The 18,471-nt window shown below is 42.5% G+C and overlaps 2 protein-coding genes across 3 annotated transcripts; one reads left to right on the top strand and one right to left on the bottom strand.

The window, feature by feature from the left end:
- The first annotated feature begins 5,661 nt into the window (after positions 1-5,661).
- LOC102702012 (TPR repeat-containing thioredoxin TTL1-like) lies at positions 5,662-10,130 on the top strand. Of its 2 annotated transcripts, none has more exons than XM_040524249.1 (8): positions 5,662-6,841; positions 7,471-7,672; positions 7,820-8,004; positions 8,090-8,423; positions 8,516-8,720; positions 8,998-9,104; positions 9,208-9,370; positions 9,801-10,130. In XM_040524249.1, exons 1-7 carry the CDS (start codon positions 5,958-5,960, stop codon positions 9,367-9,369), a joined length of 2,079 nt encoding a protein of 692 aa, XP_040380183.1. In that variant the 5' UTR covers positions 5,662-5,957; the 3' UTR covers position 9,370; positions 9,801-10,130. The 2 variants fall into 2 exon arrangements, with proteins under 2 accessions (XP_040380183.1, XP_040380182.1); XM_040524248.1 differs by having other exon boundaries at positions 9,795-10,130.
- A 1,977-nt stretch (positions 10,131-12,107) lies between these two features.
- Positions 12,108-17,156, bottom strand: LOC102718085 (protein PLASTID TRANSCRIPTIONALLY ACTIVE 14; the record flags this gene model as incomplete). Its single annotated transcript, XM_006654790.3, has 12 exons — positions 12,108-12,861; positions 12,960-13,002; positions 13,099-13,296; positions 13,386-13,491; positions 13,923-13,991; positions 14,165-14,274; positions 14,823-14,973; positions 15,048-15,137; positions 15,245-15,373; positions 15,817-15,942; positions 16,721-16,858; positions 16,932-17,156. Coding segments are annotated over 12 exons (1,464 nt in total), but the record flags the coding sequence as incomplete, so codon positions are not given.
- Positions 17,157-18,471: the final 1,315 nt, after the last annotated feature.

Here is an 18,471-nt window from a genome sequence, read left to right as displayed (position 1 = left end):
GAGGCCTCATCACGTGCCTATAATAGATAGATCGATGGCGACGTTGCTGGCTGGAGACATGAGAATGTGAGCAGAAATAATTCATGTATGCAGCAGAGCAGCACATATCATATGGATTCGACGACGATGATTCTTCGATCGATCAAGCAGGGGTCTGGGTCTGGGTCCGGCTGTGGCCACATATGACAATCTTGTGATGCATCGGTCTGCATGCAAACCTCCAGCCCTGATCGACTTTCACTGTACCACCCCAGATTCAATTCGTTCTCAGGGCAGAAAAACACCTCCCATTTCTTTGACCATGCTACAGAATCCTGCAGCTACAGTGGAATTGCACATCGCTGCATTGCATACATATATACAAGTTGGCAACTTGCTTCTTTCCAAATTAACTGGCTTTCACCTTTCCTTTCTTCAGCCTGTCACTCACTCTGTCTTCTTCTTCCTCCGAATATATATGATATGATCCCAACAGAGAGAGTTGCAATGCAGGTATAGTAGCACCTTAATTAATTACGACCTACTAGCTGCTCCTACTCCTAGGCTCCTAGCTTGCATAAGTTTCAGCACAGGTGCTGCCTGCTGTAGCACGAGATGTTATGCAGGACAGGAGTGCCAAGAAGAAAATACTACAGTACAGTAGACAGATAATTAAGGCAGGCAGGGGGGGATCCATGGAAATTAAGCCCCTTGTCAATCTGACCATATCATCTGATCATATCTGGCTAGCTAGCTTGATCGATCTCAAGCATGCACGTACGTTCCATCACTCCACTGACCTTGCTGCTGCTGACCACTGCAGCAGCAGCAGCAGCTGATCAGACTTGAATAACAAGCAGGCTGCAGTAGTAGCTAGTGATCGATATATGTGGAGCTAGCACGTGCGACGGAGCCCCACTCACGTGGCTGAGGAGTGCCACACGTCGTCCATCCATCAGGAGCCATTGCTATCTCCAACTCAACTCAAAGCGACGATGCTCTCACGACACCTCGCCATGCATGCAAACGTGCAGATCTATCATCAAGGAACGCATGCAGCGCCTTTGCATTGATCAATTCTTCAGTTACAGTCTTACAGTTACAGATACACACGTACTGTAAACTTCCTTCAGTTCTTCTTCTGAATTATTGCTGATTGCTGACAGCGGCCAATGGCGCCAAGCTTTAGCCTCAACTATCTTGTTCCTCCTGTACACATTTGGATGAAAATCTGAAAAGAAAAGAGAGGTGAACGAAAGAGAGCATTCGGTTAGAGAGGTGAACGAAAGAGAGCATTCGGTTAAAAAGGAACATGTCATGTCCTATTCCCTTGTGAGTAGTGATCATTCTTAGATCTAGAGAAAAGTTGATCAAGCTTCCAGCTTTCGATAGGAATCACTTTACGATGCACATGTCAAGGAGATGGATCAGGCCAATGTAGTAGTAGTTGCCATGAGCAAGCCTTCAAGTTTTAGTGGTTGGGGTTCATGTATGTTTGCCCATATTTTTCCAATGAGATCGACCGATGGATGCTAGCTGAAAAGTTGCAGTGTTGTCTTGTTGCAGCGTCCTCTGAAACAATGGCCCATATTTTTTCAATGTGTTTGGTTCTTTTATCTCTTTTTTATCACCATTACACCCTTCTGATCCTACCACCCCCCCTTCATCAGTTTTAATTCGTTTAGTATACTTCAGGACAATTCTCGGAATGAACAATTCTAACAATGCAGATACGAAATCCACTAAATCTGAACATTCACTGAACCGCGCGAGATCATGCATATTATCTGTTTCAGTTTTTCTTAATCATTACGCTAGCTCCTGTCTCATTAATTGGTTTAATTTTCTTTTGGTCTTGCTGCAAGACAGATATATACATACCATCCTAGCTGCACAGATATAAAACTGAACACATGCATGCCACTTCTAGTTGATCTCCCCTGGATGAGCCAATTACGATCCAATTGATGTTTCATTGGATCCACTTCCTTGCACAACTCTTGAGAACAAATCAACTGACAGTGACAACTAAAAGGGATAACTATAACAATTCTTGTGTTTAGGATCTTGAGGGCTCATGGTAAATAAATAATTAATTGACCCTTCATCTTGGGTCTTGAGGAAAGTGTAGTAGTGTTAAGGAGCTGAAAGTAGTACTGCAGACAGTTTGGGGGCAATGCTGGTGTCACTTGAGGTCAGCAAGAAGAGGCTATATGGTGGTTGGAGCATCACAGATCACAAAGTACAACCAGGTCTTGAGTTGGAAGCAAGGTGGATGGGTGTATCCTATGCTAATTATTTATGGCCTTTAGCTTGTGGCTCTCAAAGTTGTGAAGCATCTGAGCAGAATAAATATTGTGCAGTCACAGGTGGAGAGTGATCTGTATTTAAGTAGGACAGGTATGCATTCATCTACTTTTCTCCACTCTCTAGGGTTCAAAATATTGTTCCTCCTTAACATTTATGTTTTGGTGTCAAACTCGCATGCTTTGCTAGCTAGCTGCTCCTGCTGACACTGTCCAATCCTACTAACTTGCTTGCATTGACAGCTTCTAGTGGTGGGGTGTATCTTGATTCTTGAGAGTATAGATTTTCCAGGACTAAACTAGGTCAAACAGCCTGGCAAGTTTTAGTGTGTTGTTTTGTGATCCAACTCCTTCATTGTTCTTGCCTGACTCTGAATTCAATGAACGCACAGTTTTAGTTTAATTTCCTCAGGACTAAAAACTAGGTCAAACTGCACACACACTGAATTCTGAACCTGTAGCTTGGATCAGTTCTTCAGTCATCATTTATCTGTCAACTACTACTAAATTTTCTTTTGCAGTATCAAAAACTGCAAATGCCAGAGTTTCACTGTAAGAATCTTATAAAGTGATAGTGTACAATGATTAAGGCGATAAGGGTTTTCATCTTTTGATGACATGGTGAAGTACGGACTACACAAATTTGCTCTGACTAATGAAAACAGGAACCTTAACATAAAACTATTCAGTTTGCATACACTGAAGACTGGAACCTTAACTACAAGAACAGAAAAAAAAAATGTGTTCATCATTGACCAGCAAACAGAGTCCTCGACAACAAACAATTTATCAAACTCTGGTGTTTATTATATACACGTTTACTTGCTTTCTCATGGTTTATATAGCACTGCGGTGCATAGAATGGTTGCTACACATTTGGTCAAGCTAGTTTTGATTGAACAGTGCAAAGGAATCTAATTGGACCTGGTTTCTGGCGAAGGGGCACAAGATGAGGCTGTAGTTATCCTCCTGACAGGCATCACATGGCCTCCTGCATTCAAATCCAATTGTTAATTAAAGGCCTCTCAAATCTTGCAAACATGCAGGGCTTGTGCCAAAATACTAGTACTGCTAGTATGTTGCTTACACTCAAACTGAATCCAAACTGTGCAAAACTAATTTATTCACGGGGGCTATCAAATCAAACAACACAGCTTGGCGATTTCAGAAAAGCGCATGTTTCTAGTTTAATCCCATGAACCTGAACTGGTCAATCACCACCAGCCGCAGGGCCTCTCAAGTACATATTAGAAAAGATGTTAACAAACAAAATGCTGAGATTATTATTGTCTGTTTCTTAACAGTTATCAATAATGCAGTTAAACCGCAGGCACCATACATGACACGTATATACACAAGGGGAGGTACATAGTTTAAACACAGAGGTCTTAATTTAATGAACAGTTAATCATCTGTGCGTTGCAGCATTATTGAGATGCATGGAAAGCAAGAAACTTGGCTTCAAGTGTCTGCAGGATGGCACATGTAGTACCAGCTACAGCTAGCCAAGCCTGCCTTTTTTTCTGAAATATTCCTCTAGATCTCCAAATCTGAAACTAGTGTTGTTTTCCTGTTAAGAAAGGGCCCTTGGCTCTTGCCCCTTGAGACATTTCTGATCTATCATCTCTGTCTATAATATCTCTGTACTCTAAGAGTAATTAGCTAGGACTAAGAGAAGAGAGCATATATAAGCATGATTAGGGAACTGCATTCCGTTGCTGGTGAGGTGATGTGACGACTAATGTAATGGGGATCAAGGTGAGGAAATGCGTGCACAGGAACAACCGACCAAAACCCAAAGAATTAGGCTGTCTCCTGACGACAAAACACATGCTTACTGGGAGCATCAGAGAAGGAATGGCTGCTAATTGGACCAGTGGGCTCCACACTTCCCTGGACCTGCCTGTTTATGTACATTGGGCCTTGCTGGCCCATTACCTTCAAAGCTGGACCTCCCTCCATCTGCATATGCATGATGCTACCTGCCATAACTTTTCATAGCCTGATCATCTTTCTTCTATTACATTACATGAAAGACACTACTGCACACAGCACACAGCACACACATAAATTACAGACATATCCATTAGTTGAGTACAATTGTAGCTACTCTGCTAATCCCAACTGCAAAGTTCAACTCAAACAGGTAGATCATTGCTACTGCTTAATCAATAATGATCATGGCTGCAGTGCATGCATGTTCAACCACCTAAAAAGCTTGCATTTTAAGCAGCTTCAGATTAACTACTGCAAATGCCCACTACCAACAACTACATATCCATGTGTACGTACGGTCGGTCCATCATCTTTACTAGCGTGTGTTTATGTGAATGAATGTATACACTCCTTTTCTGGTCTCCATTGCAATTTGCAAAACTGCAAAAATGCACAGATGCATATGCTGCTGTTAGTTCACGTGTCGTACAGAGACTTTTGAGCTAGGATCCAAAACCCCAATTCGATCATTGACAGTGACCACTTACTCGTTCGATCGATCGGTCGATCCATGGATGCATCTATCTATCTATCTATCTCTATCTATCTATCTCTCATGACATGGAAATTCAGCTAAGATGCAGAGCTGCAGCTGCAACTAGTGTGGTCCGTGTACTGCCAGTTCATGGCTTCAGCATTCGAGAGCTATATGTGCTAAGCTAGCAATCGTGACCATACACACATACATACATACATATCTGCTCGAGATGACCACAGGTTGGAATGGAAGCTGTATGATGAATCTATGTGAATGATGCTACTACACTACAATTTCAGGAATGTACCTACTGCAGACATGCTTGTTAGATTACTGATCAATTGTGCATTGACAGGAGGAACAAACGGTGGGTAATCACAGCCATTGTTTATTGACAAATGATGCCAGCAACACCCCTAATCAGAGTGGGAGCATGGAGAATTTAGGCAAAGAATAATAAGAAGAAATGGTATTTATGTAGGACAAAAAACCAAAGAAAATGGGCTGTTTCTGCTGGCTTAGGTTGGACCAAAAGGAATACCCATCCATGTTTTTCTTGGGTGGCCCCACACACAGCAGGCCACCATGGCAGATGGCAGCCCTGGCAACAACTGGCCAACTCGTGAAGTCAGAATACAGATCACAACACCAAAAAATCACTCAACAAAATTCAAAGGAAAAAATGAGTTCTTTTTTTTCATGAAAAGGAACACCAACAATGCAAACTTAATAAATATATGAAAAAAAGTTGAAATTTGTACAACATTTTTTCCATCCCTAGAATATAAATTCTCATTTTCTTTTTAAAAAATAACAAATATTCTGATAATGAAAATATTATATTAATCCCTATAGAGAGTAGTGCTGCGGCTGCCTTTAACTTTGGCATTCTTCCTCCTGTTTCTATTCCTTTCCTTCCCCCTCACTTCTTCTTCCTCCTCCTCCACTCCGCTCTGCTCTCCTCACTCCTCTCTTCTCCATCCAACGCCTCAATCTCATAGCCATAGCCATAGCCATACATACAAACATAGGGAGAGGGAGTATCTACGCTTCTTTATCATTGGTGCTAGCTCTTCTCGTCGAGAAAGCACACAAAGCAGCGTGCTTGTACCGGTTGTATGCCTGCTTGGTCAGCGAGGGGGCTGCTGGTGGTGGTCGCGCTTAGTCAGCGGTGGTGGCATAGCTGACTGCGCCCGGCGATGTCGGGAGCTGACCGGCTAAGCATCCGCGCGGCGGCGCTGGCGCTCGATGACGGTGGGAGGGACAAGCCGGACACAAAGCAGGATGTTTTCGCGGATCTTGGCTCGCCGGTGTCGCCGCTGCGGCTGCGGCCGGGCGCTGCGGCCACGCCCTCGTCGTCCTCGTCGTCCGCTGGCTCGGCCAAGTCGCCCGCGCTGTGCAATGCTGCCGGTGGGGTCGGTAGGGGAGGAGGCCCGGGGAGCCACTCGGGCGAGCTGGTGGCGGAAGGTAACCCGCCGCGGCCGCCGGGGCACCGCCGCTCCGGATCTGGGCCTCTGATTTTCTCCGGCGGAAGCAGCAGCGCCGGGAGCGGAGGAGGCGGTTGCGGTGGCGGGAGCACGGCGAGCTCGCCGCTGACCAATGCGTTGCCCACAGGTAACATCTGCCCGGCCGGCCGCGTCGCGAGCGCGGCGCCTGCGCCGCCCAGACGCGCCCGCCCCGACGTGCTTGGATCCGGCACCGGCCACTATGGCCATGGCAGCATCATGAGGGGCGGTGGCGGCATGGCTCCCGCAAGATGCAGCATTGACGCCAGTCCGTTCCACGGCAACTTGTCGAGGTCGGCGGCGAGCTGCCCGGCACCGCAAGGCAGTAGCGGGAGTCTGCAGGAGTTGACCCGGGCCGGGAACGAGTGGTACAAGAAGGGCCACTACGGCGAGGCGCTGCGGCACTACGACCAGGCCGTGGCGCTCTGTCCGGACAGCGCCGCGTGCCGCAGCAACCGCGCCGCCGCGCTCATTGGGCTCGGCCGCCTCGCCGAAGCGCTCCGCGAGTGCGAGGAGGCCATCCGCCGTGACCCGGCGAGCGGCCGCGCGCACAGTCGCCTCGCCGCGCTATGCCTCCGGTGAGATTCTTTCGCTTGCTCATTCACAGATTCGTGTACTCCACAGGCCCAAATGGATTCACAGATCTTGCCTTTACATCTCCGATCTTGATGCTTTTGCTTGCTTATGCATTAGTGCCGTACTTACTTTCTTAGAGACAGTGTAGATGATGCCTGACTTAACTTGTGGGTCAATACAACAGGGAATTTTTACAGATATGCTGCTCCGTATACCTACCATGTCTTCTTGTTTGTCTGATTTGAGATCAGTACCGTTGATCGTCATCAGTGGCTCATTTACTTGTTTTGGAAGCAAAAGTTTCATCTTGAATTTACTTGAGAAGCGTACCATTTTTTTTTTACTGAACTTGGCTAGCAATTGTGTGGTGAGACTGGGAAGGCTGGAAAGTTTATATCTTTGCCTCTTTGGTTGGTACGCTGTAGTTAATCAATGTGTTCTTAATATGATTCGCATCAAACAATGCAGTTGAGAGTGAGTGCTTACCTGTATTGTACATTGTATTTAGACAGTAGTACAGGGGAGTCAGTGGTGGTCCTAATTTGTTCAGTGCTAATGTTCAGTCAATTTATGGACTGTGGTAGCTGTTTGATTTTGTCACTGAAAATTGCACCATGACGGCGGCATGCAGGTTTGGGATGGTTGAGAGGGCAAGGAAGCACTTTATGTTAGCTGGGCAAGCAAATCAGTCAGACTCTGCTGAATTTCAAAGGCTCCAAGAGATGGAAAGACATCTGGGGAGATGCATGGATGCAAGGAAAACCGGAGACTGGAAAAGCGCGCTAAGGGAAGCAGATGCAGCCATTGCCAATGGAGCAGATTCCTCTCAACTGGTAATATCTCCTTTCAGCTTATATCTTTATTGTCCTGTATGCATTACCTCTTTCCTTTTTTTGCTGGGAGTCCTGTACGCTTTCTTGTTTTTGTTGGCCAGTGTTAAAAATTCAGTCAATGAACATGGAATCAAATTTTGGTTGCAGCTTCTTGCCTTGAGGTCAGAAGCACTTCTCCGGCTCAACAAACTAGAGGAGGCTGATTCAACTATTACAAGCTTGTTGAAACTGGACAGCGCATCACTATCGTCAATGTCAACTAAACTATCAGGCATGGTAGCTGATTCTTATGTTCATGTTGTCCAAGCCCAGGTCAACATGGCTTTTGGAAGGTGCGTATGATTCTCAAATCCTGATAATTTTGATTAATATTTTTCTTGGGACTGTAGTAACAATAACACTGGTTGATTCCTGCAGGTTTGACACAGCCATTACCATGGCGGAGAAGGCTAGGATTATCGATCCTGGAAATACGGAGGTTGGAAGGATTACAAATAACATTAGGTTAGTTGCACAAGCTCGAGGACAGGGAAATGAGCTTTTTAAGGCAGGCAAATTTGCTGAGGCATCTATAGCCTATGGTGAAGGGCTCAAATATGAGCCCTCAAATCCAGTATTGTACTGCAATCGAGCAGCTTGCTGGTCAAAGTTAGGCCATTGGGTGAAATCTGTTGAAGATTGCAATGAGGCCCTGAAAATTCAACCTGGTTACACAAAGGCTCTCTTGAGACGTGCAGCATCCTACGCAAAGGTACGCTTGATATGTCCCTGTGGTGTTGATATCATCGTATTTCTAATTATTTGCATCGTGGTGTTGATATCTGCCTGTTAACATTCAATTAGCTTGAGCGCTGGGCTGATTGTGTGCGGGACTATGAGGTGCTACGTAAGGAGCTTCCTAGTGACACAGAGGTTGCAGAGTCATTGTTCCACGCTCAAGTTGCACTGAAGACAGCACGCGGTGAGGAGGTAGCAAATATGAAGTTTGGAGGAGAGGTTGAGACAGTTACCAGCATAGAGCAACTCCGAGATGCTATACATTCACCTGGTGAGCTTTTCCTGTAGAGATTTTTTTTTCTGCTGTAATCTCTTATATTAAAAAACAATTGCTGGCCTACTGAAGGCCCATAAGGTCCTGTCACGGTCTTTTTCAATTACTTATTAGTGCTAGTGCCATGGCTTATCAATACTCATTAATTTGCCACACATTCACTAGGTTTGTACTTAATAAAATTTCAAATTATTGCATATCAGCATGTATTTAATCTGTATCAAGTTTACAAGGCAGCCTGAGACTGAACATAATTTATGTGGTATTTCTTCAGGAGTATCTGTTGTTTACTTCATGGCAACGATGAATCCACAGTGTCAACAGATTACCCCATCTGTGGACTCTCTGTGCTCCGAGTGCCCTTCAGTGAATTTTCTTAAGGTAATCCACCTAACATCTCTCTCTTCCCACTGCTATAATGTGTATCACATTTGATGGAGGTTTCAAAGGTGCTAATTAATCCCCTCTGTATACAAACTGGCAGGTAAATGTTGATGACAGTCCTATGGTAGCGAGAATGGAGAATGTGCGCATAGTCCCGACCTTCAAGATATACAAGGACGGTGCAAGAGTGAAGGAGATGATCTGCCCCAGCTTACACATCCTGCGCTATTCAGTCAAGCATTATGCTGTCTCCAGTTCTTGAGGTCTTACTAGTGGCACACGTATTTCTTTTGATGCATATAATTCCCTGTCATCTGCCAACATTTTAGCAACAAATTGTTCTCTACAATCAGCCTCCACAGCATTTCTCCAGCAGCATAGTTACTCTCCAGTCTCCACTGAGCATAATGAGCTAAGCTTGATACATGAAGTAGTTTCTTATTGCCTCTCTTCCCTTCGTTCTCTGTTTCTACTATTTCTGATCCTTCACCCGGCCAATCTTATTCTTGGATCATCTAGACTTCTTTGTTTGGTTATTCCTACCCATCTGTCGTTCGGCCAACCTGCATTGTGCAATTCTTTCATCTCTTACATTCTGTTCTGCCACCTCATCATGCATTTGACACATTTTTGCTTCAGCCCATAGACCACTCCTCAAGAAAGAATGCTTATTCTGACATTGTTTAGATGCAGGCATGCTTGTTGTTAGAGAGAAATAAGGGGCTGCAGATTGGTTCTTTTTTCATTACATGTACATATACCATATAGCAAAAACATGAAACCAATTGGAAGATTAATTCTATGGAGGAATGGTGGTACCACTTTGCAGTGGACAGAAGTACAGTGCTAGTTGCCATTGTAGAGAGAAGATAGATGAAGAAAGACAATGTAATTGGTAGGGAGGTAACGAGGGAGGTTGTTGATTTCTCTTGCATATGTATGCCTCTGGTGTGTCTGTGGTGCTGATACATATACTACTTGCTGACATTTTTATGAATAAAAATAGCCCGACATTCTTTCTTATTTCTACTCAGATGCAATGCATCTTGCTTCCTGTTCTTGTGCTGTAGTGATGGTGAAGCCTTTTTCTGTTTCTGCATGTAACTATTTTGTCAAAACCATATGGCTTGCTGTAATTTCAGTTGGTCATCTAATAGAAAACTACAACATTGCTGTCTCTGTAACTTTGTGTGTTTGATGGACTGGCCCACTTGTCAGGCTTGTGCTAAATTGCTGGTGTTATTTAAGGATGTGTTTGGTTGGAAGGATGGGTTGGGACCGTCCTTGTTTTTTAGGATGGGATGATCCCATTCAGTTATAACATAAGTTTTAAGACATCATATATTTATGAAAGGTGGACCACATATTAATGACGTGGAATATGTTTGTACGTAGCTATTGTATAAATTAGCTCTATGTTAACTATTAGTATGTTTGTACGTAGCTATTGTATAAATTAGCTCTATGTTAACTATTAGTGACGTAAAAAGATTTTGGAGCCACCGTTACTTCTAGCTATTCTATTAACCTTCCTGTAACTAATTTGCTACTGCAGTGTTAGAAAACACTTGCATTGGAGTGAGTATTTACTAGTACTAGGCAGTAGAGTACCTCCTACTGTATATAATACTGCTCCTAGAGGAATGCATGCACAGTACAGCAGTAACAAGAATCTCTCGGAGAAAGAAGCACCGGCCATGCTCTTGTTTACTGTACTATACCTCCCCCCACCCCTTCATTTGTGGCTGCAGATTGAGCACTTGTCATCCAGCAAAGCGTTTGTCTCAGCTTCCCATGCACGTAGTGAGTGAAAGAAACATTGAAATAATGAAGGCTTTTCCTCTGAGCACTTGTCATCCAGCAAAGCGTTTGCCTCAGAACCGAAGATCCTACTACCAGCCAAAGATTTCAGAGTGGTTTTTGTCAGTTCTGAAAGCCTACACTTTCTTCAGAGTGGTATACCAGCTGTTTTAGGTGTCGATTGATTGATTGCTGTGCAATGAAATGCAGATACGCAGATGTGATTTGATCGTCAGAGTCTCTCCAGATGAGGTGATAATCCAATCCAATATTGCAGCAATCTTCTTTTAGCTGGACACTGGGCCATCTCTAGTGATGATGAAACCAATCTAAGATTTATTCTGCCCTGCACGCTAGAATTGTAAGCTTAGTCTGTGATTATGGTTATAAGCATGCTGTTGACTTTTTTATATATATTTGACTATTCATCTTATTCAATTTTTTGCAAATACATAAAGCTATATATATGCATAAAAGTATATTTAATAATAAATAAAATGATATAAAAATAATTAATAATTATGTAAATTTTTTAAATAAGACGAATAGTCAAACGTGTATAAAAAATCAACGGCGTCAAACACACTGTAGTTTGTTTAATACGTATATAAAAGTTTTATTTATAAATTATTTTTTATTTAGAAATATGGCGTCAAATAATCACCCGATAGAGAAGCTATAGCTGTGGGTGCTTTGCAGTTTACATACACATCACAGATATGACAGTGAGGCCCGCATGATTGACGATATAAGTTGTTTTTTCTTCGGATTTAGACATTTTTTTCCTTGGCTTTGCCTTTACCTTTCTAGAACCATTGAATAGTGTATTTTTTGTAAAAAAAAAGGACATTCATTATCTTATATTTTTAAGTAGTTTTCAATTTAACTTTATTGTTTATATATTAGATAGATATCGAAAAGTCACAAGTCTGCTATGCTAGTGCTGTACGTAGCAATATTGCTAGTAACTACTCCGTAGATATCAAGAGTTCGCCTTTTCAGTTGAGTCCTATATCCGATCCCCGTGGTTTGACATTTCTCACTAAATTTTGATCAAATTGCATTGTTGAATTCAAATCCTTTAAACCATTTGAAATTTTACATCGAAATTTCACGGTTTTTAACTGGTTTTGGTTGAAAACGTAGACACATGCAATGCAACCTGAATCACAGGAAGGCGTAATAATGCACAATGAGGAATGTAATAGTAATGTTTTTCCAAAAAAAAAAAACAACTACTGCTTGGCAGGGGGCAGGCAGCAATGCTGGATCTCTTGATGTGAAAGTGAAGCGAGCTTGTCGTAGAGACCGGGCAGGCTCGTGTGACGTTGTTGTCGGTGAAGTCGTTGACGCGTGTCCCGTTCGATTTGTTGTTTGGTGTCGTCAACACTTCGCTGCCTTGCCTGTCACCTTCTTCCTTTCCGATCTCCGGCCGGAGAAAAGACAAGTTTTTTCTGTTGCCTGGCCGACATGGCGACAGTGTAACTATGCACTCCAATCTCAATCTCAATAAGAATATGGTGATGAAGTTTGCAGACTGCATGCACCGACACGCCGCCAAGCACGTATAATAAGCCATCATCTAAAACTACAATTGTGTACATCTTAATTATGCAAAGCAGGTAGCAAGTGTTCTCAGCATGATTTGTATCATGACCGTCTTCAACAAAGCTCTCACTATCTTACAAAAAGGCATGAACCTTCTTGTCTTATTTCACTATGCCTGCTACCTACCAAAGTGGAATTATCTAAATGAATCAACAATTGTTACATAGGTGACTGAAAGCCCCTTCAAAAAATCATCTAAAAGAACCTCCAGCATTTAGCAAACTAGCACTGGAGCTCAGCTAGTGGTGTGTTCCTATACAGCTATCTCTAAAACAAAATTCTATCCTGATAGATATCCAATGCATCGATAATTTTCTGCAGGAGCAGCTTCCGGTGTAGCCGATATCTGCATATCAACAGGAAAAATCTGTCAACAAGCAAGGAGTGCGAACAAAGATAAACCTCATGGGGAAAATGGCTAAAACAACTTGCTAGCTCACGTACTTGATTGCAATTTCACGTGTTCTTCTGATAGGTCCATCAGAATCTGCAACGCATTACAGACCAATCATTTGCTAGTATCACTCGAAAGCACTATGAAAAAAAAGGCTAAATCAGTACTTGGAATCCTGACGTGTGTTACCTAAAATCTCTTGGTCTTGTTGAATAGTGGTTGAAAAGGACTCCAGCATCGTGTGGCATTCCTCTTGTAATACCTGAGCAGATTTTCTTTCCACGCTTGGTATGGCAGGAACATCACCGTCTGACCATGTTGGCAGAGTTCTTGCAGCTGCCACAACTCCTCCATCAACAAAATTATTTTCTCCTAAGGTCAATGCAGCTGCAACACATTGGACAGTTCAAATCAAAGGTAGCGAATCAAGACATGTTGCAGAATAGTTCACAAGGACATGTGCTCCTAGTTCCTACAATTGTGGTAGAGCTCATCATGCAAGCCAGCAATGTTGAAGACTGATAGGAAGGAATCCAGATGAATCTTGGCATCACTTGAGAAATTGATAAGCTCCCAAGGATTCTGCAGAATTTGTTGTGTGCACACGGCCATATAAGATACGTCACATTAAAAATAAAAATGCCACTGTAGTCCTTTCAATGAACGGTATTGTATTAATAGCCTAAAAGCAGCAGCACAGAATATTTGAAACTAGAGTTGTTTCCTTTAAGCAAGGTCATAATCTCACGGATATAATTCTAATTACAAAATATTCCACAATGGTAAGTCTTGCCAAGTGGGAAAGGGACTTCAATAATCACTATTCCCTCTATTCCATATTATAAGACTTTTCGAGTTTGCTTAAATTCATCCATGTATTAATGTATATGTTTTATATGTGTCTAAATTTCATTAGCACACATATGAATCTAGACAAGATCGGAAAGTCTTATAATATAGAACGGAGGGAATACAAGAAAAGAACAAGAATAAACTCAAACACATAATCATACCGTTGGTGATGAGAAACCATATCTTTCCATAAAAGAGCTGTTCACTCCACTCATATAATCAATCGTCATCTGTACTGGGTGCATAGAATGCAATGAGCAAACTGGTTTGAAATTTTGGATGGCATATATAAGTAAAGATACCAACTTTGGACGCAAATAACTAATCTCGTTATAATATAACATAAATCAAGTTGCCCTTTGCTCACAAGGAAGCTAAGTGTATTTTTAGCTCTGGACAGTACCTCTTCTCCTTTTTTGACAGCATGCCCAGCCTTAATCATAACTTCAAGCATACGATCTTTGAAACGCCAATGCAGGAAACAATTAGCATCAGGTGAGTGATTCAGCATATCTGGAGACAAGAAGGCAAGTTATAAGTTATTATTGAGCCCCGGTGTTAGTAATCAGAAGCTAGAATTTGTTGATTGTCAGAAGAGTATAATTTTGAACTTCGTGCCTTTGTGATAACTGATAAGTAACTCAATGTAGCTACTATAATGCCTGATTAGAAGGTATAAAGCATAGCATTGGTGTGAAATATGACAAACGACATTACTGAGGTTGTTATTCCACCAGAATTTAACCATACAGAAGTAGTGCTGATATTAGAACACATAATATCTTGGATCAGTTGGTAAATATGATTGACCGTGCACAATCTTAAACCAAGTAGCATTTAGAGTACTATAACATTAAAAACCTTTGTAGCATTCACCAGCTCAAAACAAATTGAGCAAAAGACCCATCAAATCAAAGCCTTGACTCAGACATATGACTATCATCACAGGCTGAAGAAAGTAAGTGATTTATTCTTGATTTCAGTAATCGGTTAGTAGTGCTTAATACACACTGAAAGTAAACATACAGAGGAGAAAGGGGAACAGATAAGGAGACATGTACCAGCATATGGCGCTAGGACATTTGCATCTTGGAGGAAGGCTCCCATTCTCAGTTTCACATTGACAGAGCGAGACTGAACAATGCTCAGTGCCCATAGAAATCTCTCATGGTCAGGGGCAAGACGTTTTATCTTTAGAGGGACTGTTTTGTGCTGGACATAATCCATCAAGCTAGTGTTAGAGGTGCCCAAGCCAGAGAAGTTGATCAAATAGTACAGAAATGTACCCAATGCTTTTGCCAAAAATCAATTGCTCTCTGCTGGTTCTTTAACATTTTCATGGAAAGATCTTGGTCTTCTAGTTCCATTAGATCCTCCTGGCAATCCAGGGATGTAAATTCATACAAACTGTATAGTCAGGTTTAAGAATATTTCATTTCAAATGAGCAGAGCAAGAGTTTCAGTTTATTTAGATTTGCAATACCTTTGGTGCCAAAAGCAAGCTGGTGCATTCATCAGCACTAGGTAAAAAATCACCATATAACTGCCAAAAGTTGTCTTCTACATCAAATGCATACAGAAGAAGGCAAGCTAACCTTAGATCCCAATCTGTCTGCAAGAGGGTACAAATTGCATTAGGATGCAGTCTACATCACTTGTGAAGCTTTGACACCCCATGAAGGAAGAAAACAGGTTGCAAGAGTTGAGTAATGCTGTTCCTTTTCTCCAATTTAACAACTCATTTTGGAATGTGCAGTCAAACTGCTATTGAATCTCAATTACACGATGTTCTTCACTCTTCAAAAGTGATTCTGGAGAAACTAAAACAACACCACAAACTCTGGAATGCATATAGAATTCCCACTTCAACACGTTATAGTTAGGAGGGCTTCAAACCCATCCCGGAGTGCTTCTCATAACGGAAAATAAAAAATTAAGTTTTTTAATGCAAGGACACCCAAAACTTATTAAGATAATGGTTAGTATGAGAGATCTGTTTGCTTAATATCTAAAAGAAATCAGGGACAAAATTAACAGCTTGTGTCATCCATTTACCTCAGGATCTGTTGATTCAATGATGTGAAATATTGGATGGCCTAGTGGAATAATGTCAGGGAAAAACATCCAAGGACGTTTTTGAGTTATAGTCAGCATCAGCTCCAATGGAATCTCCATAATCACCTGATAGAGCAAAATGAAATTATATATATCAAGAGAATATATGAATAATGGTGCGACTAATCTTAACTTAGTCTTAAAAAAGTGCAACATGCACCAGCAAACTGGCTCGTAATTTATGAAGAACAACAGTTATCTGTGGCATATAAAAGTGACGCACTAGCCAAGCTTTAGTTGCACGGCGAAACTGAATGTTACCAGTCCTGTAACCATACCTGCACACCAATATATTGTGCAGCAGAAGATGTGCAGGTACATATATAAGACTAAGTACCTAATAAATATAGAAATTGACCTCATTTGCTACTGACTGTGGAATTCATCAAATGCAGTCTTTGTTTTGACATGACATACACCAACTAGCACTAAAATGCGCAACCAGCAACTATAGAATGTACTCCCTCCGTCCCAAAATAAATCAATTTTTTACTTTTTACCTACAATTTTTGACTCTTCGTCTTATTCAAATTTTTTTTGCGATTGATATTTTTATTTTTATTAGATGATAAATCATGAATAGTACTTTACGTGTGACTAATTTTTTTTCTAATTTTCTAAAAATTTTTCAAATAAGACGGATGGTGAAACGTTGGACACGGAAACCGGAGAATTAGTTTTTTTTGGGACAGAGGGAGTAGTCGTCAATGTACAGCACCATACGCAGTGGAATGGAGTGACTAGTACGTGCTGTTCAGGAGTAAGTAGGATGTCCAATTGCAGTGCAGTGGAGAGATAGGGCTCAGGTTTGATCAGACAGGTGACAATTAGGGGTGGTAATTACTCTAGCTCTGCGGAGTGGCTCGACGTCACGGGAGGCGTAGACGGCCATCCCATCGGGACCTTCCAAGAACTCAATCCCGTACGCCCGCATCATCCGCACGTATCCTATCCGGTAGAAATCGGGGTCGGCCGGCTCCATCTGCACCGCAATGAATGTCGTCAATCCAGAAGGGCAATGCGAGCAACAGAGGTGGAACAACGAGCAGCAGCACCTCGGCCGGGAAGGGGTCTTCCTCCTGGGGCGGTTCGAGGAGCCTGAGCGGAGGCGCGTCGTCGTCCTCTTCCTCGGCGACCTCCTCCTCCACCGGCGAGGGCGGCGCGGGCGGCGGGTCCCGGAGGCGGGTGCGGCCAGCGCGCGGGGGCTGCAGGAGGATGCGGCGGGCGGCGCGGCGAGGCGGGAAGGTGAGCGCCGGGAGCGGGAGCGGCGCGGGGAGGAGGAGGGGGAGAGGGGAAGCGGCCATGGCGATGGATGAGAGGGAAGCAGTGCTGTGTTGGAGAAGACGTTATCTACTTGATGGACTAGTGGGCCGGCGTTATCTACGCACGAGAGGAGATTTGGCCCATCACATTAAATGGGCCGCAAATCTAGATCATTTTCCCAATGAAAGTGTCTATTCAGACTCCCTAAACTAGTGGGGTGAAGTCGACTCGTCCCTTTTCCAAAAATTTATCTATACCTTATTTTTGGCACTTGCAAAGTCCAACACAAACGAAGCAATCAAGCTCTATTATAAGGCTAGTACAATTTCCATAAATTGGTAGATATAATTCATGTGTATGATTGATACGCGGGTCTAACTTAGAGCATCTCCAAGAGAATGACTAAATTTTAACTCTTCAAATCAAAATTTAGCCATTTATTTTAGTTTTGGCAACTCAAATTTTGATAGCATCTCCAAGAGACTCTCTATCCCAACTCTCCAAATCCTAACAAGGGACGGATGACAAGGGGGTCCTACCCACATGGAACCCATGGATAGCAATTTTGCTAGTGGGAGAATGAGTTACTAGGTTTGGCCATTGAGGACTCAAATTTAGCTATTCAAATAGCATGGCAAGTCAAATAGCCACTCTCTTGAAGAACATTTCTTTTGCGTAAAATTGCCAAATTTAAGTATGGCAAATGAGATAATCATTCTCTTGGAGATGCTCTTACTCCTAACAAAACGGCTATCGCAAAAACTGAGGAATTATTGTTGTGCTTTGCTACGAAGCGAAACGCACAAGATGATGTGGTATTATGTGCATTTGACCCATCTAATCATTTATGTTATGTTCTTTTTCGAGTGAAGATGTAAAGTGAAAAAATATCTGGTTTTTTACAGCTATTTAATGGTATAAATGATAAAATTAGCTACTTTAAAGTTGAAATTTATTTTAGAAAGCTAGGATGATGAACTTATGCATATAAACTTTTCATAAAAAAATACATTTTTTAATATTTGGAAAGCGTGCGTGTAATTGTCGAAGAAAAAAATAGTGAGAATAATCAAGGAAAAAGGAACGTGTCCTTAATCCTCCGTTTTATCAAGTCCTATGACCAGGGGCGGATTTGGCATGGGGGCGGCGGGGGCTCGAGCCCCCGCTACCCCCGTTTAAGTCATTAGAGCCCCCACGAAGCCCTCCTAAAATTTATGGTAAAGATCAATAGAAAGAGGGGACTAAAACTCTATCTAACTTGTTTAGACTTCTCTAGTATCGCTGGCTAGATCCGCCGCTGTCTATGACACATCCCAAATCGAAAGAACACAA

The sequence above is a fragment of the Oryza brachyantha genome, chromosome 5 (assembly GCF_000231095.2).
Source record: "Oryza brachyantha chromosome 5, ObraRS2, whole genome shotgun sequence".
Classification (NCBI taxonomy): domain Eukaryota; kingdom Viridiplantae; phylum Streptophyta; class Magnoliopsida; order Poales; family Poaceae; genus Oryza; species Oryza brachyantha.
Note: the sequence above shows the minus strand (reverse complement) of the source record. Positions and strands in the feature narration are given on the sequence as shown.

What these genes read in the sequence shown, in the direction of transcription:
- LOC102702012 (XM_040524249.1), top strand. Translation starts at nt 5,958, where the DNA reads ATGTCGGGAGCTGACCGGCTAAGCATCCGCGCGGCGGCGCTGGCGCTC. An exon ending in GAGCAGATTCCTCTCAACTG is followed by an intron (nt 7,673 to 7,819) that starts GTAATATCTCCT and finishes TTTTGGTTGCAG; the next exon opens with CTTCTTGCCTTGAGGTCAGA. An exon ending in AGATGCTATACATTCACCTG is followed by an intron (nt 8,721 to 8,997) that starts GTGAGCTTTTCC and finishes GTATTTCTTCAG; the next exon opens with GAGTATCTGTTGTTTACTTC.